This window comes from Bufo bufo, chromosome 2 (assembly GCF_905171765.1).
Source record: "Bufo bufo chromosome 2, aBufBuf1.1, whole genome shotgun sequence".
NCBI classification, from domain to species: Eukaryota; Metazoa; Chordata; class Amphibia; order Anura; family Bufonidae; genus Bufo; species Bufo bufo.
Window position 1 is genome coordinate 572,410,457 of NC_053390.1, and position 25,472 is coordinate 572,435,928.

The 25,472-nt window shown below is 41.8% G+C and overlaps 1 protein-coding gene across 1 annotated transcript in view; it reads right to left on the reverse strand.

Moving 5' to 3' along the window:
• Nucleotides 1-575: 575 nt before the first annotated feature.
• TSPAN5 (tetraspanin 5) overlaps nt 576-25,472 on the reverse strand; it is a 176,268-nt gene continuing 151,371 nt past the window's right edge. The window contains exons 5-8 of the mRNA XM_040418180.1: nt 21,120-21,245; nt 17,251-17,298; nt 15,979-16,095; nt 576-2,254 (exon numbers count right to left, since the gene is read on the reverse strand). Coding sequence (XP_040274114.1) covers nt 2,189-2,254; nt 15,979-16,095; nt 17,251-17,298; nt 21,120-21,245 — 357 coding nt within the window. The 3' untranslated portion in view covers nt 576-2,188. The remainder of the gene's footprint in view (nt 2,255-15,978; nt 16,096-17,250; nt 17,299-21,119; nt 21,246-25,472) is intronic.

Consider the following 25,472-nt stretch of genomic DNA (forward strand, 5'->3'; position numbering starts at 1 on the left):
CCATAGCTCAAGGACAGGGAGCAGCTAACTATGCTTCCATCTGCAAAACGGAGAGGTCAGGCCTAAAGGCCCCCAAATGTGGACAGCCTTTTTAAGGTGACACAGTCTCCTGCTTTTATGGAGCTAACGTTGTCATTTAATATATGGTACAATGGGAGAATCGATTTACCTATATCATTATATTCCCCAAAACCTAACAAATCAATTCACTAAGTGCATCCTAATGGCAGGAGAACAGATTTGCAATCTAGAGAAAAGATAAAAATGGGTAAATTTACTCATCTCTAATAACAATATTCCTAGCTAGCACCATGCGGTAGATTTACCTGCCATCCTGTTTAAAAACACAGAAAACATTCCCATCTATAGACTATATAGAAAATAATTGCCAGCATGTGAAGTGCTTTTAAAACTTGGTTAAAACTGTGCAGATTTATGCAGTTACTACTTTTGGAGTAAATTCAGAGGTTACCTACAAATAATTGGACTTACTGTTTTGTGATGTCTGTTGCTCTGCATTGTAAATGCTAGACTGGTCCCAAAAAGAAGAAAATATTTTTTTTTTGCCCTCAGTCAGAAAAATACTTGTTAAATGTTGTTGAACTTATTAAAAATTGAATTCTGACACTGGCTTAAATGGTCAATAAATGTTCACATAACTTTGCATAAATCAATAGTACAAGTGACCATAAGAAACTTTGTAATGTTTCAGTGAGTAATGTCTAGTTCTCCTGTTACCCTGCTAATTGTTTTTCACTTAAAAAAATTCCTTTTCCTTCCAGGATGGATGATTTCTGCAAGAGGATCATATTACACATGTCAATGCAAGTCTTTGGAAAGGGGAGGAGTAAGCAGGAGCTGAGGAGACAGGCACAGACAAAGAGAGACTGCACAGCTACAGAGGAAGGTTATAGCTCAGTACTTCTCAGTAATGCCCATCATTATACTGGGGCTGCTTCTGAGTGAATAAGAGAAGGTTAGGAAGTACATTCTCCTCTACTTTCTGTGTGTGCAGTGGATAGCCGCTCATCTCCATTCACCATGTCTGAGAGAACTGCAGACCAAATATTCAGCAAGCACAGAGGGAAACTGCTAAAAAATGCCAGATACAAGTGATATAATTACCAGAAATAATGTTATTCCTCATGTACACATTCTGTACTATTGATTAATGCAAAATTTGTTGAAACCTCAGTGACGCTTTAAGGAGTCTGTGTTTTTTCATTGTGTCCAGCAGAACAGTAGTCACTGAAAGAGGAGGCACTTGTGTTGCTAGGCAACCTGTCTTTTTTAGGATTTCTATAAAAATGTAGTTGAGCTCTTTATCTGTCACAGTAAGATAATTGATTCACAAGGAGGTGCATTTGATATGTTAGATATTAGCACCAAAGGTCTTAGAAAACTTCAGATTACCGCAGACCCTAATTTAATGTGTTTTCCGAAATACTTTCATTCTAACACACTTTTAATCTGAGAAATATTTTTGTGTGAAGGTAGTACTGTATGAGTTTCATAGGACTATAAGGACAGGCGCAATGATCACATAAACACATAGTTGCTTCTTGCCATCGGTGAATTGTTACACAGCATAAAACACCATCAAAAGTACAAACAAATTGTGAAGTGTGGAATCTCTGGTCTAATGGGGTCTATATTAGCCGCCAGCCATGACACCATGTGCCTGCTTTTCTCACTCTCAGTCTATTAAACTAGACTGTAAAATTAGAAACAACATACTGTACCAGCTGCCATCTCATGTAGTATATACAGGACAGTGTAACCATAGACATACCAGGCTGATCAAATATCTGACTGTTGTGCTATTAATAAAGGAATTATACATCTGCCAAAACATGTGCATTCATTGTGTGCTGCACGATGGTGAGATAATGCTCTTTTCACAAATATTCTGTAAACCTTACCACATGCAATCAGAAACACAATAAAAGCTCCGGGATAGTTCGTGTTCACAGTCACTTCCCTGTAAACATTGTAATGCTTTTTTTGCAGGGAAACGATCTGCACTATTAGCTTGTGCCATTAGTTATGCAAAAGCCGCCAAGGAATTCTCCTACATCACTCAAAATTGGGATGTGAACATTCTTGGCCCTGGACCACGGTATTGAGCTGCCAGGCTCAGTATCTGCTTCCAGTGTCTTCTGCCGAGCTTGGTCTCTAAGGAATAGCTTTACCAACTGGCCCTGACAGCTTCAATGTCACTCACCAAATTCTGAGCCAGACATATGCCAAAAATCTGTCGGAAGAAGAAAGAGAAATGCTTGTATAAAGTGAATAATAACATATAATTCAAAATTTAAAGGGGGATTTATTCTACATACTGACCAGCAATATTCTAGCAGTGTTACTAGCATCCATACATTTTAGAGCAACACTAGGTATTAAGATCAGCCCAGGCATTTTAAAGCATACAGGCCCACCAAGTGTCCATACATGTTCAGAATCCAGGGGCATAGCGAGGCAGGGCAGCAATTGCTCTCAACAATGGTATTATTAACAAAAAAGCAGCAGACTATCTTGTTCCGACCTATCCCCGTATTCAGGTCATCTACGTGTTGCCTAAAATTCATAAAAGTATTGATCACCCTCCAGGCAGACCAATAGTCTCTGGTTGCGAGTCTGTTTTCCAACCAGCAGCCAAAATGCTAGATAACCTCTTAAGGATCTATGCACAACAGGGTGCCTCCTTTATCCAGGACACCACTGACTTCCTTAATAAGATCCAATGCCTGAACTTGGAGGGTGAAAATATCCTTTTGGCGACTATGGATGTCAGTAGTCTTTACACTAATATCCCCACTGATGCCGGCATAGAATGTGTTAGAAAAACTATCCGCCAACAAGCAGAATTCTCTATCCCAGAACAAGAATTTATCATTTCCCTTCTAACATTTGTACTTAAAAGGAATTATTTTCTGTTTGAAGATCAATTTTATTTTCAAATCTCCGGGACAGCCATGGGCTGTAACGTAGCACCAACTTTTGCAGTTCTTTACATGAACCACTTTGAAGACTCCTTTGTATATACGAACGAACTATTTTCTAATCATGTGAAATGTTGGTATAGATATATTGATGATATCTTTTGCGTTTGGCAGGGTCCAGTGGAAGACCTATACACATTCCATAGAACAATCAACTCGGCCACAGACTCAATCTCTCTCTCCTTGACCTGCAGCAACACTGAAATTTCGTTTCTGGATGTCTTAGTAAGGGTAAGCAACAATATACTACAAACTGACCTCTATACTAAGCCCACAGATAGGAACAGTCTTCTCAGACACAACTCATTCCATCCTCCTGGGCTCATTCACTCTTTACCTTGCTCACAACTCATGCGGGTTAAACGTATTGTGTCAGATCCGGATACCATTAATTCCCGACTCATAGAAATGTTGAACAAATTCCTCAGCAGAGGTTTCCCTAAACATGTTCTGGAAGAGCATATTGAAAAAACCACTCATCTGTCCAGAACTGACTTACTCAAACCTAAACATCCTAGATCCATACAGAAACGCATCCCGTGTGTCACCACATTTTCCCATTTAAGTCCAGACATCAAACGGATCATATACAAACACTGGTCCGTTTTATCAAATAATTTCCCCAACATCTTCCCAGACAAACCCCTTATGTCATACAAAAGAGCCAAAAATATTAGGGATAATATTGTACGGTCTGATCTTGGTTCCAACAAGGCACACAGCATACAAAGTACAATCACTGGTTCCTCCATCAAACGAACATTTCCCTGCCTATCCTGCGCTCAATGCGGGAATGTTACTAAAGGCCCCACCTTCACCCACCCATCCACCGGGAAGAAATTTAACATCAATGGCCACTACTCCTGTGTTTCCAACTATGTAGTGTATTTAATTAAATGTCCGTGTGGATTAGGATATGTTGGGGAAACCATTCAAAAAATAAAAGAACGAATATCTCAACATAAGTCGAATATACGCACTACCAAATTAGAAGCACCCCTTGTTCAACACTTTACCAAATATGGTCATTCAGTTAGTCAGCTTCGATTCCAAGTCATCGACTGGATATCACCACCAAGACGAGGAGGTAACCATGAGCTGCTGTTACAGGAGAGAGAGATGTCTTGGATCCGACGCCTTAACACTCTTGAACCTCATGGTCTTAATAGAGATTATGTCTTAGACTAATATATCATCCTCTTCTTCTTTTTTGTTAATTCTTCTATGTTAATCCTTCTCTATGTTTTTCTTTCAGGGCCAGAGCCGTCTAATAACGGGTGGCGACACCCGTGAAGCACGCCCTAGCCGTTGGTATATGTCCTATGTGATATCTATGCTTTAGTCATTATACTGTATCCTACTCATTATTAATTTGTGATGTCACGTTCTTACAACATGCATGACATATATCCACTGATCTCATACTAGGGCTCCACATATACATAGGTAGAAGTATCTCTTGTGTCATTTCGATCCTATTCCTTAATATCATTTCTCCCATTTTTTAAGGATTTATGATATGTGCCCTTAAATACATAATTGCCAATCAAATTATCACATACTTGCTCTCTTCTTTACACTTTTTATTAGTGTTACATGTTGACATTTCAGCATATACCACCATCAACTATCCTCCGATTGTAATATAGTCGCCACCGGTCATTTGACCCTTGAGTACACGCACATTCTGAGCATATCTTAATGACCGTTCCTTGTCGTCTATCCCTGGCGCGCATGCGCCTACATTTGAGACGTTACCTCAACTAAAATGGCCGACCTCTACCTCCCGGCCCCTGTGCGCATGCGCGTACCTTCCGGCCTCTGTGCGCAAGCGCATATATAGACAACACCTCAACTAAAATGTCCGACCTCTACCTCCCGGCTCTTGTGCGCATGTACGTACCTTCCGGCCTCTGTGCGCATGCGCATATATAGACAACACGTCATTTTACCTGGCCGACGCTCAGCTATGACTTCCCTAATATCGCGAGATCACGAGCGCTATCCAAAAGGCGGGAACCCGCCTATTTAAAGCACTCCCAAACATACTTCAGATATGCCGGCCCTCTATGCATCCGCTCACGCAACTAGGTAAGCTAAACAGTAGTAGATACTTCTCTCCTCTATTACTCGATACTACGCTCCTGACTGTGCTGTTACTTTATCTCCAGAGGGAACATTCCCCTATACACATATATACGCATTTAGCATAATATGTGTATATACACTCTGGCCCCATTCCTTTCACTCTTATCCTTTTCTCCCTACTCTATTTGTTGTGCACTTTATTCTAGTGGTCCATTTTTGCTCTGATGCCTGATGTAATTAATAGTGCATATTTTTAGTACATGATGTTTGTCAGCTATATGGCTGGATACCAGTCTCATCGAACATATGAACTCTCATTAATAATCATGAAACTCTCCCCTTCTCCCCCCTTTTTTGAACCATGTTTCTTGAATCATGTTATTTATGATTGTATTGCAACTAATTACTTGTTTGAATCATGTACTCACAGAACCTTCTAATTTTGTAATCATGTCACTTATAAATATTGTATGTATTCATACATATTTATCTGTTTTCTTTATTGTAATCATGTACTCACAGAAATTTGTAATCATGTCAATTGTAAATATTGTGTGTATTCATACATTATTTATTATTATTTTTTTCTTCTTTCTTCTTTTTTCTTTTTACATCAGCCCGAAACGTTGCCTCAGTCCCAAAAAGGACCTCTATGTCCGGCAAATAAAAAGCATTAATCTAATACTGGAGTGCTGTCTAAATTATTATATTACTTACTAGTTCCGAGAGGTGGAGCAAGGAACTCACCTAGACGCGCACCCTAAACCTATCAGCCTTAGATAGAGTGCCGTGATCATCTCGTGATTTCTATAGGGCACTTGCCCTGGGCACAGAGGGTTGAGGGGGTCCCTGGGAAAGTTCATTTAGATGGTGGAGCAGGGAGCCGTCCACTTGCTGCTTCAATGTTCAGATGAGCTGTAGCGCTCCCCAGAAGGTCACACATTGCAGTGCTGGGCTGTGTAGGAGGAGCGTGCAGGCCTGGGAATCAGCCTCCTCCTACACAGCCAGCAGCGTGATGTTTGTATGACTGGCAAGGGTTGGATCATCAGGGAAACAGGTGAGTATTTGTGGGATGGGGGGCATTACTGAAAGGGGCAACATGTGGACATTACTACAGGAGGATGCACAATGGATAATGTTGAATTGTTTCATAACTACTGTGAGAGGGCACAATGTAGGCATACTGTAACTACTGTGAATGGGTACAATGTGGGCATTACTACTGTCAGGGGCACAATGTGGGCATTACTACTCTGAGGGGGCACAATGTGGGCATAACTACTGTGATGGAGCACAATGTGGATATTACCACTGTGAGGGGCACAATGTGGGCATTACTAACTTGAAGGAGGCAAAATGTGGATATTACTACTGTGAGGGGACACAATGTGGGCATAACTATTGTGAGGGGGCAACATGTGGAAATTACTACTGTCAGGGGAAACAATGTGCATATTACTACTGTGAGGGGACACAATGTGCATATCACTACTTTGAGACTGCAGAATGTGGATATTCTTTCTGTGAGGGGGCACAATGTAGGCATAACTACTGTGACGGGCGCAATGTGAACATAAGTACTGTGTGGGGGCACAATGTGAACATAAGTACTGTGTGGGGGCACAATGTGAGTATTACTACTGTGAGGGGGCACAATGTGGGCTTTAGTACTGTGTGGTAGCACTAAGTGACAAGCAATGCCCTAGATTACCCTGTTATACCATCGGGATGGCTAGGTCTTACAGGCCCAGCACAACTCCCCCTGCTGGGGACTAGTTACCACCCCCTGTTTATGTGATTTTTCTTTTTGCTCTATCACCACAGTGACCTTGTTCCAGTTCCGGTGGGCATCACACCGATACGCCAACAAAACCCTGGATAAGGTCGGAACAGTTGTTGGTTCTTTCATTTATTGCAAGGTGTATTGGTACTGCTGTGCACCCTATGATAGATTTTACCAGGTGTACATATTGAGAGTAATTTACAAAGACCGGTTTTTACGTAGATTTTTGTTCCCACTCTGCCCTGCTGGAGGATTAGCATAATTTATTAATTAGGTGCACTTCCGGCAGTCCGTGCACCTGGAGTCGTTTTTACTTCTCTTTTACACTTGTTTTCAGGCGTAAAAGATAGTAAATTTGTGTAAACTCCTAAATAGTGGGCTTGCAACTATTTTTACACCTAAGGGCTCATTCAGACGGCCATATGCTGTTTGCAAAAATGCGGGTCCGCTTTTTTGTGGACAGTTCAGCATGTCCGCAAAAAAACGGATTGCATTCCACAATGGGGCCACGTCCTAATTTTCACTGACAAGTATAGGACATGTTTTATTTCTATGTTTTGCAGAGCCGTAGAACGGAAGAAAAGGTCCCCACAGAAGTGAATGGGTCTGGATCTAATCCACAAAAAAAACAGATCTGCATTTTTGCAGACAGCATACAGCCGTCTGAATGAGCCCTAAAATATTCTTAAAGGGGTTGTCCGAGTTATTTTTTTGCTCTTTGTATGTTTCTAACTAATCAAATGTAAAGGCTTTACCATGCACTTACTGCATCTACAGTTGCTGATTTCTCAGATTTCACTGAAGGTCACATGACATGTGATGTCAGCTTTTCTCCCTGCTCTGATGATGTTTCGTGCCCAAGCCTGAGAGAGCAGATATCTGTCTGTACATGAGACACTGCACTGGTCAGATTTCCAGTGCTATATATATATATTTTTTTTCATAACTCGGACAACCCCCTTTAAGGATATTATTCAAAGTTACTTTTAAGCTATTGTGCCTCTATCTGATCTAACAAATTGGTTTGCAAGTGTGTGTGTGTGCGTGTGGGGGGGAAGCGCTACTGAATCCTTGCAGAATCGGACAGGTGTACATTGGGTTTACCCCTTTGCTAAACAAAAATATTCAGCAAGTGCCATTTATCATGCCTCCCAAGTGTCCCTCATTTGGAGGGACAGTCCCTCTTTTTGACCCAAGTCCCTCTTTGATCCTTAAATGTCCCTCTTTTTGACCTCAGAAATTAATGTATAAATGTGGACCTTAAAATATCTGTAATCTGATGATTTATGTGCTAATATTTAAATGGATATTGAAGTGCAAGAAAAAAAAAGGTCCCAGGAATAGGAACTTATACTCATCTAACCGATTCCCAGCTGCTACAGTTCTGACAAAGTCAGTAATTATGCTTTGGGCGGAGTTTGAGGCGTGGCCTAGTGTGAAAAAAATGGCCACGATGTGCAGCGCAAATATTGTCCCTCTTTGCGATTTTAAAAAGTTGAGAGAATGAATGTGAACATAACATTGCATTTATCATGTAGAGAAAGTTAATACAAAGCATTTACTAATATATTGTTATTATTCATATTGTCTCCTTTGCTGGCTGCATTAATTTTTCCATCACATTATACACTGATCGTTTCTATGGTTATGACCACCCTGCAATCCATCAGTGGTGGTCATGCTTGCATACTATAAAAAAAAAAATGCCGGCCTCTCTGGTGACCGGGACCATGGGAGTTCACACAGACTGGTGTTTTTTTTTTATAGTGTGCAAGCACGACCACTTCTGATGGATTGCAGGGTGGTTGTAACCATGGAAACGAGCAGTGTATAGTGTGATAGAAAAATGAATCCAGTCAGCAAAGGAGACAATATGGGTAATAAAAATACATTAGTAAGTGGCCTCTATTAACTTTCTCTACTTAATAAATGCTATATGCTGAAGTGACAAAACCCTTTTAAACTTCAGTTTGTCCCATCTATTACATTCTTATGGCTTTTTTTTCCCCCATTGGCCATATAAAAAATGCAATGCAAAAAAATTCAGTTTGTGAAATCGGGCCCCAAACCAGTAAATATTAGATGTGTTTCTTACAGTTCAGTAGTGGAATTGCTTTAAGGCCTACAACAACTGCCTGCAGTGAATGAGGTCTTCATCAGGCCTTTGTTTAGCCCCATGTTCTAATGGTCACTGGAGTAGATAATTACTCGAAATACTGCTCATAGATATGCACTAGTCTTTAATGACATCCTTATATCAGTGTTCAAGTCATAAGTGCATATTGAACATTTTACCTTCTTCTTAAATTGGGTTGTGCTCTCTTGTGGGATACCTTGGTAATAAATGACAGAAACCAGCTGCTGGAGGTCTGTCAGATGTGAGACGTATTCCAAGGAAAGTCACACACTGAAGATAAACAGGGGGCTGATGACTAATGCATTTATTTGCAGCCCGGAGTTTGTAATCCGCATACTGCAGTGAACAAAGAGAATTTGATGTATAGTATGTGTTATAACATTGGCATCTGTCCATGCCCAGCTGTAGCAGACTTGGATCATAGTTTAACTGTTCACACTACAGCGTTATGTCACGTGGGAAGAGGTACTTACCTCCATATTGGCAATAAAGTTATAGCAACTGAATTGTGTATAGGACGTCTGATAAAGAATGATAAAAGATCGGAATATGCATACAGTAAGGTAGGTTTTAAATGGACAGCTACTTCTACACTGCGTGCAGAATTATTAGGCAAATGAGTATTTTGACCACATCATCCTCTTTATGCATGTTGTCTTACTCCAAGCTGTATAGGCTCGAAAGCCTACTACCAATTAAGCATATTAGGTGATGTGCATCTCTGTAATGAGAAGGGGTGTGGTCTAATGACATCAACACCCTATATTAGGTGTGCATAATTATTAGGCAACTTCCTTTCCTTTGGCAAAATGGGTCAAAAGAAGGACTTGACAGGCTCAGAAAAGTCAAAAATAGTGAGATATCTTGCAGAGGGATGCAGCACTCTTAAAATTGCAAAGCTTCTGAGGCGTGATCATCGAACAATCAAGCGTTTCATTCAAAATAGTCAACAGGGTCGCAAGAAGCGTGTGGAAAAACCAAGGCGCAAAATAACTGCCCATGAACTGAGAAAAGTCAAGCGTGCAGCTGCCAAGATGCCACTTGCCACCAGTTTGGCCATATTTCAGAGCTGCAACATCACTGGAGTGCCCAAAAGCACAAGGTGTGCAATACTCAGAGACATGGCCAAGGTAAGAAAGGCTGAAAGACGACCACCACTGAACAAGACACACAAGCGGAAACGTCAAGACTGGGCCAAGAAATATCTCAAGACTGATTTTTCTAAGGTTTTATGGACTGATGAAATGAGAGTGAGTCTTGATGGGCCAGATGGATGGGCCCGTGGCTGGATTGGTAAAGGGCAGAGAGCTCCAGTCCGACTCAGACGCCAGCAAGGTGGAGGTGGAGTACTGGTTTGGGCTGGTATCATCAAAGATGAGCTTGTGGGGCCTTTTCAGGTTGAGGATGGAGTCAAGCTCAACTCCCAGTCCTACTGCCAGTTTCTGGAAGACACCTTCTTCAAGCAGTGGTACAGGAAGAAGTCTGCATCCTTCAAGAAAAACATGATTTTCATGCAGGACAATGCTCCATCACACGCGTCCAAGTACTCCATAGCGTGGCTGGCAAGAAAGGGTATAAAAGAAGAAAATCTAATGACATGGCCTCCTTGTTCACCTGATCTGAACCCCATTGAGAACCTGTGGTCCATCATCAAATGTGAGATTTACAAGGAGGGAAAACAGTACACCTCTCTGAACAGTGTCTGGGAGGCTGTGGTTGCTGCTGCACGCAATGTTGATGGTGAACAGATCAAAACACTGACAGAATCCATGGATGGCAGGCTTTTGAGTGTCCTTGCAAAGAAAGGTGGCTATATTGGTCACTGATTTGTTTTTGTTTTGTTTTTGAATGTCAGAAATGTATATTTGTGAATGTTGAGATGCTATATTGGTTTCACTGGTAAAAATAAATAATTGAAATGGGTATATATTTGTTTTTTGTTAAGTTGCCTAATAATTATGCACAGTAATAGTCACCTGCACACACAGATATCCCCCTAAAATAGCTAAAACTAAAAACAAACTAAAAACTACTTCCAAAAATATTCAGCTTTGATATTAATGAGTTTTTTGGGTTCATTGAGAACATGGTTGTTGTTCAATAATAAAATTAATCCTCAAAAATACAACTTGCCTAATAATTCTGCACTCCCTGTACATGGAAAGCAATGAATGGAGTCTGGAAGCACAAAGCTAAGGGCCCTTGTACATATTAAAGAGTAACTTTTTTTTTTTACAATTTTCTTTTAACCCTTTCCTGACGTGGCGAGTTTCTGTTTTTTTGTGTTTTTGTTTTTCGCTTTCTGCATTCCCAGAGCCATAACTTTTTATTTTTCCGTTCACATAGCTGTATGAGGGTTTGTTTTTTGTGGGACAACTTGTACTTCCTAATGCTACCATTTAATATTACATAGGATGTAGTGGAATTGGAAAAAAAACAAAACGCAATTCTGCCACAGTGTTAATTTTTTTTTTGTGTTTAACGACGTTCACTATGCGGTAAAACTGACTTGTGCTCTTCATTCTCCAGGTCAGTATACATAATTGTTTATTTATTTTGATTTTGGGGAAAGGGGGGTGATTAGAATTTTTATATATATATATATTTTATATTTTTCTAAACTTTTTTTTACTTTTTATTAGGTCCCCAAGTGGAGTACAACTGGCAATCATCAGATTGCAACTTGCGGAGAATAATGGAAAATGGTCTATTATTCTGTATAGTAATTGCTATATCCCAGTTCAGTGCTGCCATCTGCTGGCCAGAGCTGGGATATACTAATAATGAGCTTGGAAGCCTAGTACAGGCTCTGCTCCTAGTACAGGCTCCGCCAGGGAAATGCGTGCCTGAACCGGAAGTGTGCGCTTCTGTTTTTTTAGCACTCTCAGACACCGTGGTCACATTTGACCACAGCATCTAAGGGATTAAATGTATGTGGTCAACATTACTGCCGATTGCGAACATTAACCGCCGGTGCCTGCTGTACGGCGGATTTTGGGAAAGGGGTTAAACTGTTCTAACTAGCCCAAGAATCATTTTTGTAATATACTTTATTAATTAATTATCCAGTTTTCCATCTCAAAAAAGGGCCCAGACTTCTGGATTGCATTGCTTTTTAAAATCATCATTCTGGTACAGCGCCGGCTTGTCAGCGCTGTACTGATATACAGATTTCTGGCTGCCATGGAGAACGCTGCACATGACAAAGCACAGATCGTTGCTCCTGCCTATGCTCCCCTCAAGCTATTTCTGGCACAACACATTGATACCCTGTGCCCTGTTCCGATGCGCTTTCCCAGGATTTAGTTTAGCGGAGCAGGCTCTTGCCATGTGCCCGCTCTTCTCAGCTCAAGGCTCCTGTACCGATGTGTTATAGAGAGCTTTGACCTGAGAAGAGCGGGCACAGGCAGTAGCCCACACCACTCAGCTAAATCCTGGTAGAGCACATCGGTACAGGGCACAGGGTACCAATGTAGGTGCCAGAATTAGCACAGGCAGGAGCAGCGATCTATGCTCCGTCTGCTGCAGCGTTCTCCACGGCACCCAGAAATCTGCATATCGGTACATCGCTGACAAGCCGGCGCTGTACCAGAATGATGATTTTAAGAACAGGTACAATCTAGGACTTTGGGTCCTTTTATTGAGATGGAAAACTGCATAATTAATTAATAAAGTATATTACAAAAAAGATTTTTGGGCCATTTTGAAGTTTAAAAGAAAATTCTAAAAAAGTTTAGTTACTCTTTAACCTATTGTCATCTGAACCAAATGTTTTCAGTCAGACCAGTCAACAGTCATGTGTATGGAGAGCTCCCTCCCCTACCCTGACAGATGATGTTGGGGGAGAGAAGGATTGAAAGTGTTGAATTTCAATGGTCAATACTTTTGTTCTCCAAGAAGAGAAGCTGCTGCAAGAGCTCTCTAACAGCGACTATCTCCGGTATCCCCATGGAAAACACAAGCCAAGTGTGTATGGGTGACTCATTTGGGCAACATCTAATAAAGGTGTAAGGGCACTCTTAGAAAGTTTATTCCAATTATTGTGTAGATTCAATAGTTTCCATTCTGTGACTTGAGGGCAGACGAGTCAGCATTTATCTCAGGACAACTGGATTGAAAAAGTGAACGTAAAATGTTACATCTGTATAGATGTAAACAGCTATATGTAGTTAGCAGCTAGAGACAGCCAGGAGTATATCATTTACCTCTATGGCTATGTAACATGAAGAAGTAGGAACCATAAAAAAACGGTCCAACATTCAAAAAGTAGAACAAAATGTAATTACTGTTAACATTTCTTGCTGTTCTCCCACATGCTAATGCATAGTGACAACACAAACATGTCACGTCATGGTATCATCCAGAGGATGCAGGCTTTGGTGACTTTCCCTGTGCTAAAGATGAATGTATTTTATTAAGCTTTTACAAAAGAAGATATATTGCAAACAAAAAATGTCAGATCTTAAGACATTAAAACACAAAACAAGAGAAGAACATACGTTTTTTAAGGCGGACTTACACTGCCCGACTGATCAGGCAATTATCAGGAAGGGACCGTTTCTTCCCAATAACTACCAGCTCGTCCGTGACGGTAAAGAGTAGCATTTACATGCAGCAATCTCCTCCACAGTGAGGGGGCGAGCGATCACGACTGCCATCACTCATCCTCATACAGAATCATTGTTTCTGGGCAGCAGATTGCTGGTTACAAATCACAATTTGGCGCCCAGGAACAAAGATTTAATGTGCTGCATGAAAGATCATTTTACCCAATGAACATGTGTTTTGCTTATTTATCAGGTGACTGGCAGCACATTTACAAGGGCCGATTATCAGGAATGAGAGTTTGGAGTACCGTTTGTTCCTGATAATAGCCCCGATAAATGTGCGGTGTAAATCCTCTTTTAGAATCACATGAAAAGCCAACCATGGTCATATGTGACTAGGTGGTTAGCAACCTACTCAATGCATCCCTTCTGATGTCCCTGCAGATACCAAGATGTAAGAGTAAATGGTGATGTCACCTAGTCCATTTCTCTACTTCTACAATGTTTAGTATGTAGTTTCCATTGTTTTATGTTTTTATTTTTTAAGATTCTATTTTCTTCTTGTCTTTCTGCTTCCAGACTCTCATTATGATTGATCGATTATTTCTGAAACAATAGGCACACAACATTGTAGTCATTATCTAAGTAAGACTCTGTTCTCACCACTTTTGAACCGACAGATGTAGCAGAGTTAACAGTCCCACTTGGCGAGTTATCACATCTAGTTAACGAGTTATTATTGCGACTGTTAACTGTGCTACTTCTGTACATTTGCAGTGTACATGTCATGTATCCACGGGGATACGTTCAGCTTGCAGAGGCTGATAGAGGCCAAATGAATGTCCTTGTTGCCTCTGTTGGCCTGGTATATGTCAGTGTTGTCAGTTATGTGTTAAAATCAAGTAAATTAAATTCATACTAAACAACCATGGACAAATGTCTTGTCTCAGGGGGATAATTAAATGAGTTCATAGAAACAAGCCAGGACTCCAATGCTCCATGTCCAATTTACATAGAAGTGTTAACAAGATGAATGCCCTGACAGGGGCATAGCTATAGGGGGTGCAGAGGTAACATAAGTAGCAGTTGCTACTGGGTCAAGGAGCCTAAGGGGGCCCAAAGACCCTTGTGCCACAAAGGACACTGTTTTATAGAATGCTGGCTGGGAGGGCTCTGTTATAGATCTTGCACTGGGGCCTAGAATCTTCAAGTTACACCTCTGGCTGGAGGGAAGGGGTTAGGTCAAGAATTCGGCATGGGGGGTGCGGTTTCAATTTTTGCCTCAGGCAGCATGAAGGCTATGTACCTCACTACTCCTGGCCACAAAGCACTGAGGGAAAAGGGGCACAAGCTGAACTTGCACCAGGGCCCATGAGGCTTTAGCTACACCCCGTCTCTAGTCAATCTACTGTTTCTGAGAATGGCTGGAGTCATCTACAAAGGACAAAGGAAAATATAATAACTGCCATAACGCCCTGTCATAATCCACATTTTATAACACATCTTTTTATGACTCGAGAACTCAGCTGCTTCTCTGCTCTCCGATGCCAGGATTTTCAGCCAAAATAAACATCAGAATTGAATAGTGGTTCAAATTATTAAAATTTCATATTCATGTTCGTTATGTCTAGATTGGTAAAAATATTCTAAGAAATAATCATGTTAAGAGGATTCCCATGAGACAATATGATACAGGCAAGAATTTTGTCTTGTAACTGCGTTTATTTGCATATGATTAGCCACCCTCTCACATGAGCAGGAAGGAGGGTTGGGTGGGATGGCTGAGACCCTTTAAAAATGTCAAATCAATATATACATGGGGTCAGCCCTAGAGGATCAACCAAGATAGTAAGAGGCCTGCTATTCTTTATTTTATCCCTTTTTATTTTTATGACAGTTTTGTCTTATACATGCCTTCGTCATGTCATCATTTTTGTAACATTTCTTAGGCACTGTACTATGGAATATTAAATCTTAACTAATACATGTGTCTTTGCTGCTCTGTTGTGCCTACAGCTTTGAAGAGTAAAAAAAGTAGCGCTTAGCTTTGTTAACCTTCTGAATGCCAGAGTGCTAGAAGTTAACCTGCCAGAGAGCACAGTGTGTAAGTTCATTAAAGCGTTGGCATCTTATTGGGTATGAAACTGAGTGGTCGAAGCAGTTTGTGTGGATGCATGCTCTGGTTTTGGGGTGCACTTACCTCATTTGTAGCCTTGTATGAAAAGTTTGTCTAAGAATGAGTGTGGAAAGTTGAGTAAGCCCTTCCAGTTGCATGAAATTTACATGTGCAGTCAGTGGTGTAGGTGACAGCTGTTTAATGAATGTGCTGAGAGTCAGACTGCCACCAGTCTGATGGGCTATCCTAAGGACTTTCATCATGGTATTTGTGGTCCCTATATCCTGAGTACTGATTCCACTTACCTGCAGTAATGCAATGCCTATGAACACCCCAGCCACAATGGTTAGATTATCTTGCAGCCACTTCTCAAACTGAGGAACACAGCCCTTGGTATGTATGGTCGCTTGCTGGTCAAGTTCCTAGGTAAGAAGAAATCTCAGTTATGTACACAAAGGAACCCAGAATCTTTTCCACACTGGAAACATTATACATTTCAAATTTCAAATCATCAGATTACTTGCAATACTCCAAGAGACATAAAATGCTAAAAAATACAAACACACTTAACTATAAAATTGTCATTAAAAAAAGAATTGGACCTTTGTCTTCGCATGAAAGGAAATTGTCTATTATTACTAGTGATATCTGTGTGTGCCATATATTAGAAACACAGAACTGCAACATCCTCTTGTTTTGGGGGAAAAAATGACTAAATAAAGTGTAACTATATTGGTAGTCACTGTCACTTATTTATATATCTCAGGACCTGATGATAAAACTGGTACTATATTATTGATTCAATGCACGACAGAATGCCAGCATTTTGCCATCAGTTTTTATGCAGCAACTACTACAGTATAATGGAACTTCCTGTTGCCACTTCTTGAAAAATGGCTGCTGCTGCAAAAAAATAATAATCAGAAAATTTGCAATATCTCTGTAAGGGTGGGTTCACACTAGCGTTATGGAGTCCGTTATGGCTTCCCGTTATAACAGGGTTATAACGGAACATAACGGAATCCATAAGACAGAAGGACGGATCCGTTTTGCTGCCCATAGACTTGCATTATGATGGACTGCAAAACGGACGCCTTTAAAAGGCATTCCGTTTGCTCTCTATCCTAATAGAAGTCTGTGGGAATCAAAACGGATCCGTCTGGTTCTCGTTATGCAAGACGGAAAACAAAGTCCTATCGACAGGACTTTGTTTTCCGTCTTGCATAACGGGACCCAGACGGATCCGTTATGTTTTCCCATAGACTTCTATTAGGACGAGCAAAACAGAATGCCTCTTAAAGGCGTCCGTTTTGCATTCCAACCTATGGATTCCGTTATGTTCCGTTATAACCCTGTTATAACGGAAAGCCATAACGGACTACATAACGCTAGTGTGAACCCACCCTAAGTAAATAGAACGTAATTATCAAATGTTGGCTACTGATCAGAATATCGACAGTTTTATTTCTTGTAATGTTTACCTTGCATTGTAACCTATGAATGATGAGGTGTCTTTATGCAATATGAAATCTCTTCCAAGTCTCAATATTTGCAGAAAAGTAATGACTTATACTTACTGACTTCTGCCTGACATCGTAGCCACATTGAGTGTTGATGACATCTTCCTATCAGTGATAAAAAATGAGCAATGTCAGTAATGTATTAACACACAAAGTACATTTTCTTTCTGCTGATAATCCACTTCCAAACGTCCCAAGGCTGAAACCCTTTTTTTTTAATCAACTTTTCCACTCCTGCAAACACCTAAGGCTACTTTCACACCTGCGTTTAGGTCGGATCCGTCTGGTATCTGCCCAGACGGATCCGCACCTATAATGCAAACGTTTAGATCCGTTCAGAACTGATCCGTTTGCATTACCATGAACAAAAAAAAAAAAAAAAAAATTTTTTTTTTTTTTTGTTGATGATAATGCAAACGGATCCGTTTTGACTTTACATTGAAAGTCAATGGGAGACGGATCCGTTTGAAAATTGAGCCATACTGTGTCAACTTCAAACGGATCCGTCCCCATTGACTTACATTGTAAGTCTGGAAGGATCCGTTTGCCTCCGCACGGCCAGGCGGACACCTGAATGCTGCAAGCTGCGTTCAGGTGTCCGCCTGTTGAGCGGAGCGGAGGACAAACGGAGCCAGACTGATGCATTCTGAGCGGATCCGCATCCATTCAGAATGCATTATTAATAAGTTAACTTATTAAAGAAGACTCCAGTTTTTTTATTTTACATATATTGCTAACTAATTTGTCTTACAGTAAGGCCTCATGCACACGACCGTATTTTTTTGCGGTCCGCAAAACGGGGTTCCGTTTTTCCGTGACCGTTTTTTCGTCCGTGGGTCTTCCTTGATTTTTGGAGGATCCACAGACATGAAAAAAAAGTCATTTTGGTGTCCGCCTGGCCGTGCGGAGCCAAACGGATCCGTCCTGAATTACAATGCAAGTCAATGGGGACGGATCCGTTTGACGTTGACACAATATGGTGCAATTTCAAACGGATCCGTCCCCCATTGACTTTCAATGTAAAGTCAGGAGTTAATATACCATCGGATCGGAGTTTTCTCCAATCCGATGGTATATTTTAACTTGAAGCGTCCCTATCACCATGGGAACGCCTCTATGTTAGAATATACCGTCGGATTTGAGTTACATTGTGAAACTCAAATCCGACAGTATATTCTAACACAGAGGCGTTCCCATGGTGATGGGGACGCTTCAGGTTAGAATATACTAAAAGAACTGTGTACATGACTGCCCCCTACTTATTGGTGGCCAGTGGGTCCCCCCCTCCCCTGTAGTTAACTCATTGGTGGCCAGTGTGGCCGGCCCCCCTCCCTCCCCTGTAGTTAACTCATTGGTGGCCAGTGTGGCCGGCCCCCCTCCCTCCCCTGTAGTTAACTCGTTGGTGGCCAGTGGGCCCCCCCCTCCCTCCCCCTCCTAATTAAAATCTCCCCACCTGTCACTTACCAGTAGGAGGAGCTCCCGGTCGGACCTGTCACTTACCAGTAGGAGGAGCTCCCGAACGGACGCAGACCATCGCAGCTCGCAGGTAAGTATAATGGTTCTACAAATTGCTAAGTAACCATGGCAACCGGGACTGCAGTAGCGTCCTGGTTGCCATGGTTACTGATCGGAGCCCCAGCGATTAAACTCGGACTCCGATCGGTACACTCCGCTGCCACCAATGATAGGGGGAGATTTTAATTAGGAGGGGGAGGGAGGGGGGGCCCACTGGCCACCAACGAGTTAACTACAGGGGAGGGAGGGGGGCCGGCCACACTGGCCACCAATGAGTTAACTACAGGGGGGGGGCCCACTGGCCACCAATGAGTTAACTACAGGGGAGAGAGGGGGGGGGGGCCGGCCACACTGGCCACCAATGTGTTAACTACAGGGGGGGGGCTGCCCCCTGCTGCCTGGCAGCACCTTCCAGGCAGCAGGGGGCAGTCATGTACACAGTTCTGTTAGTATATTCTAACCTGAAGCGTCCCCATCACCATGGGAACGCCTCTGTGTTAGAATATACTGTCGGTTCTGAGTTTTCACGAAATGAAAACTCAGCTATGAAAAAGTTTTATGCAGACGGATCTTCGGATCCGTCTGTATAAAAAGTAATCTACGGCCACGGATCACGGACACGGATGCCAATCTTGTGTGCATCCGTGTTCTTTCACGGACCCATTGACTTGAATGGGTCCATAAACCGTTGGCCGTGAAAAAAATAGGACAGGTCATATTTTTTTCACGGCCAGGAAACACGGATCACGGATGCGGCTGCAAAACGGTGCATTTTCCGATTTTTCCACGGACCCATTAAAAGTCAATGGGTCCGCGAAAAAAAACGGCACAACGGCCACGGGTGCACACAACGGTCGTGTGTATGAGGCCTAATGCATTCATACATTTTGAACTTTTCATTATGGGAACCTGGTCACGTGATCAAGTGCGATCAGCAGCTCTAATATGTAAACAGGAACTCGGTCTCTCCCTGTGGCTGACTTCCTGTGATCTACAGGATGACATCATTACGGTCAAATCTCTCCTGGCAGCTCTCAGGCCCCTCCCCTGCCTCTATGTTCCTCTGTCTATCTCTGTATTCTTTTGAAGATATAATGTCTCCCCTATGTAAATGACCAGGAGTGCAGATATATAGTAGGTGAGTGTATACAGTTATTAGCTGCAGTTATATAAATGCCCTGACTCACACTGCCTGTCTGTACTATCTGTGTGTGCTGACTCTCCAGTGTAGTTGTATGATATGTAACTTTCTGCAATTCTCTCTGCCTCATGCATGTAAATGCTGACAGAGGAGAGAGATGACAAGGCAAAGAAGGCAGACAGTATGAAGCTACATCACATAATAAAGGGGGAGCTTGCAATGTAAGGGGACAGCAGCTCTCTCACTGATCTGTTATGGCTGCCCTTACACAGTGGAGTGCAGAGTGGTGAGATTCCGCTCCCTCCATCTCTATAAAGAAAGGCATGATGGGAAATGTAGGATTCATTAGGAAAATCATATCTGCTGGGAAGAAGGACTCAAGATGACAGACAACCCATAAATTACACATCCAATAAAACATACAGAACAGCCTCTCTCTTATTCTTTAATAATGGCATATTCTGCACTATATAGGTAAAGAAAAATCCTGGATTGCTTCTTTAAAGGGGTTTTCCAGGATTTTGTCTGATGACCTATCCTCACGTTAGGTCATCACTATCTGATTGGTGGGGGTCTGACACCCAGGACCCCCACCAATCAGCTGTTTGAGAAGCTACCAGCGCTCCTGTGAGCGCCGCGGCCTTCTCTGTGCTTATCAAGCACAGCGCCGTACATTGTATAGGTGCTGTGCTTGGTAACGTTCCCAGACACATTCACTTCTATGGGGATGAGTGCGATACAAAGCATAGCTGCTATACAATGTACCGTGCTGTGCTTGGTAAGCATTGAGAAGGCCGCGGCGCTCACAGGAACGCTGGTGCCTTCTCAAACAGCTGATCGGCAGGGGTCTCAGTGGACACTGAGGACAGGTCATCAGTATCAAAATCCTGGGAAATCCCTCTTATATAAAGTACTTGCTTCAAGTTATAAGCTGAAAACCACATACATGGCCCCTCCTATGATGTTAGTTTCATTCATTAACATAATTAATATAGGAAAATCTCCTCTTTGGTTTCAGTTAAACAGTAAGTCAATATTGTTAGATATCACCATGCATAATCATTTGGGTTACCATTTTTCACTAATAGTCTTTTACAAGCTACAATGTCGGTACCTTTTGCATGTGCACACTTGTCAATGAGAAGGTATATAGAGAGAATAATAAACTCTTAGAAAGGCTCAGTATAATGTATTTCATGTAGCCAGGGATGGGAAAGAATGGTAGGTGCATAATTTAAGAAGAATATGGGAGTTCATAGACGTCACGTACAGCAGGGTCTTTAGTGCAGCAGGAGAATGGCACTCCACAGCGCTCTCGACTGGCATTGGCATCTGTGCAGTTGAAGTAAATATTCAGATTCCAGTCATCAGCTCCAAATGCCCCACAGCACTGCCACTATGGAGAGAAACAGAAGACAAAACAAGAGAGATACCGTAAATGACTACATTTTCCATGCCTTCCATTCACTCACTTTCAATGGCATCATTCCATCTTATATTGCAGGACTTAGGGCTGATGTACATGGCGTGCCACCATATAGAGCAGGCATGCTCAACTTGCGGCCCTTAAGCTGTTGTAAAACTACAACTCCCACAATGCCCTGCTGTAGGCTTATAGCTGTAGGCTGTTCAGGCATGCTGGGAGTTGTAGTTTTGCAACAGCTGGAGGGCCGCAGGTTGAGCATGCCTGATATAGAGCCTTGCAAGATTCTGACAGCATTCATGGGAAATAAACATAATTCTATGGGTGTCGTATCATAGGTCTATACCACATGGGAATGTAAAGTCCTGCTCACAATTTATTCTCAGCCTACACTGCTGGCATACGTTTGGACGATCTCTCGATGTATAATTCCGATGGAAGGCTGCGATCTCGCTAACAGGGCACCTTGTGAAAACATATGCCACACTGCATATTTTTCCACTACATACCAATGTATGGAATAGCATAGTCAATTGCAATATTCCCCACTGCAAAAAATGTTATATGCCAATGCATATCGGCCATATGGAGACCGAAAAATTACTTTTAATAGTTCCATCGGGTGAATTAAGCTCTACTGATATGTTTGTGTTTGAGGCTTAAAAGGGGTTGTCCGGGTTCAGAGCAGCCCCACTGATGTTGGCATTGGAGCATCTCATGCTCCGATGCGCTCCCTTGCCCTGCACTAAATCGCGCAGGGCACAGGCTCTTTTGTTTTCAATAATAAACTGATATTGTGTGTTCGGTGACGTCACCGGCTCTGATGGGCGGGCTTTAGCGCTGCCCTAGCCGTTTTACTGGCTAGGGCAGCTCTAAATCCTGCCCCCATCAGTGCCAGTGATGTCACCGGGGTTCCTGGCAGCCCCATGGAGAGCTGGGTACGTCACCGGATCTCCAAAAAATGAACTGCTCCGATGCTCATGTCAGGGGGGCTGCTGGGGTGAAAATGGAGGTATGTCCGGGTACAACCCCTTTAAGGCATGTTCACACTGGGCGTTGTTGTGGGTTTAAGTGAGTGGTGTTTTCAAAACTTTTTCAAATCCACAGCATTGGCTATTCTCCTGTGGAAATTGGCATTACAAAAATAAAAATTTGTGTTCTAATTGCATATTGGGTGGATTTTTAATGCACATTTCGACTCAGATTTCTCTCTGTCAACATTAATGTTAGACCTTTCCTTATTACAACTGTGCTGTGTCATTTGAAAAACAGATTACTACTACTTTACAAATCATTAGTCAGACCACACATGGAGTACTGTGTACAGTTCTGGGCTCCAGTGAAAAAGGCAGACATAGCAGAGCTGGAGAGGGTCCAGAAGAGGGCAACTAAAGTAATAATTGGAATGGGGCAACTACAGTACCCTGAAAGAATATCAAAATTAGGGTTATTCACGTTGGAAAAAAGACGACTGAGGGGAGATCTAATTACTATGTATAAATATATCAGGGGTCAGTACAGAGATCTATCCCATCAGCTATTTATCCCCAGGACTGTGACTGTGACGAGGGGACATCCTCTGCGTTTGGAGGAAAGAATGTTTGTGCACAAACATAGAAGAGGATTCTTTATGGTAAGAGCAGTGAGACTATGGAACTCTCTGCCTGAGATGGTGGTGATGGTGAGTACAATAAAGGAATTCAAGAGGGGCCTGGATGTATTTCTGGAGTGTAATAATATTACAGGCTATAGCTACTAGAGAGGGGTCGTTGATCCAGGGAGTTATTCTGATTGCCTGATTGGAGTCGGGAAGGAATTTTTTATTCCCCTAAAGTGAGGAAAATTGGCTTTTACCTCACAGTTTTTTTTTTGCCTTCCTCTGGATCAACTTGCAGGATAACAGGCCGAACTGGATGGACAAATGTCTTTTTTCGGCCTTGTACTATGTTACTATGATTACACATAATTTTAAACCAAATATGATACAAAGAAGAGCAAGAAATACCGCATATGAAAGCCGCACCTCTAAAAAATCACAGTCACAGACATTTAAAATTAATTGTATACAATTACACCCACTACAAATATGTCCAACACATTAGCCTACTAGCACCGCATGTAATCTAGACATGTATGCACCACCAAAATGACAACATTGCATGAATAAGGCAACAAGAAATATAAACCAATACTCATCTGATGTTAAGACAGGCAGGCATGGTGTGTAGGTAAGAAAGTATCCCCACGCGTATCGCCAGTCAAAGCTGGCTTCCTCAGGGGTCCATACTCCAAGACCTAAGTGTCCCATATACAGTCCTGATCAAAAGTATAAGACCACTTGAAAAATTGCAACAAAAATCATACAAACCGGATTCCAAAAAAGTTGGGACACTAAAGAAATTGTGAATAAAAACTGAATGCAATGATGTGGAGATGGCAAATGTCAATATTTTATTTGTAATAGAACGTAGATGACAGATCAAACGTTTAATCCGAGTAAATGTATAATTTTAAAGGAAAAATACGTTGATTCCAATTTTCACGGTGTCAACAAATCCCAAAAAAGTTGGGACAAGTAGCAATAAGAGGCTGGAAAAAGTAAATTTGAGCATAACGAACAGCTGGAAGACCAATTAACACTAATTAGGTCAATTGGCAACATGATTGGGTATAAAAAGAGCTTCTCAGAGTGGCAGTGTCCCTCAGAAGCCAAGATGGGTAGAGGATCACCAATTCCCACAATGTTGCGCAGAAAGATAGTGGAGCAATATCAGAAAGGTGTTACCCAGCGAAAAATTGCAAAGACTTTGCATCTATCATCAACTGTGCATAACATCATCCAAAGATTCAGAGAATCTGGAATAATCTCTGTGCGTAAGGGTCAAGGCCGTAAAACCATACTGGATGCCCGTGATCTCCGGGCCCTTAAACGACACTGCACCACAAACAGGAATGCTACTGTAAAGGAAATCACAGAATGGGCTCAGGAATACTTCCAGAAACCATTGTCAGTGAACACAATCCACCGTGCCATCCGCCGTTGCCAGCTGAAACTCTACAGTGCAAAGAAGAAGCCATTTCTAAGCAAGATCCACAAGCTCAGGCGTTTTCACTGGGCCAGGGATCATTTAAAATGGAGTGTGGCAAAATGGAAGACTGTTCTGTGGTCAGACGAGTCACGATTCGAAGTTCTTTTTGGAAATCTGGGACGCCATGTCATCCGGACCAAAGAGGACAAGGACAACCCAAGTTGTTATCAACGCTCAGTTCAGAAGACTGCATCTCTGCATCTTTTTGTTTTTAAAGCCCTTCAGTCTCAGATGCCGTCTGATGGTTATGGGGCTGCAGTCAGCACCAGTAAGGGCCTTAATTTGGGTCGAGGATCGTCCAGTGTCTTGACGGAAAGCCAATTGGATCCTCCGGCTCAGTGCTGATGAATTTTTTTTGGGTCTTCCACTTGACTTTTTTGTTCCATAACCCTCAGGATCATTTAAGAAATTCCAAATGACTGTCTTACTGCATCCCACCTCAGCAGCGATGGACCACGTTCAAAAAGGGAGAGTTTTTTGGCCTTTGCTATCACAACGTGTGACCCCCTGACAGAAAATGACAATGAATCCACATCTTTGCACAGATTTGGCCTTTTAAAGGCATGTGGTCCTAAAATTTGGATCAGCTGAAAAACAGCCTGTTTCAGTTTAATCAGTATTTTCATTAAATTGAATGCTCAAAAAATGTTTTGTCTTACTCCCATTTCTTCTTGTTGCATGTTGAAGCTCTACTTGGAACTTTGTTAAGATCCAGCCAAGCTAAATATGATTTTCTGCCATTTTTCAAGTGGTCTTAAACTTTTGATCAGGACTGTATATATATATATATATATATATATATATATATATATACACATACTAAATAGATACCAGCTGTGAAAAAATAATTTGAGGGAGGAGGAGAAAGGGAGGACTGTGACATAACTACCTTGAATTTTCCGGTGCGTGATCTAATTAAACTCGCTTCTCAGCGCTATATTAAAGTGTACAGCCCCCTATACTGTATGCTCTACAAGAGGCATTAGTGTACATTTGTTAAAATCTGAATCCAGGTGGATCTTCAGCCTTAGATCACATTGTATACACATAATTTTTTGTTAATTTTGTTAATCATTTTGTTTGCTTTTCTAGGTCACATTATGAGTCTTGA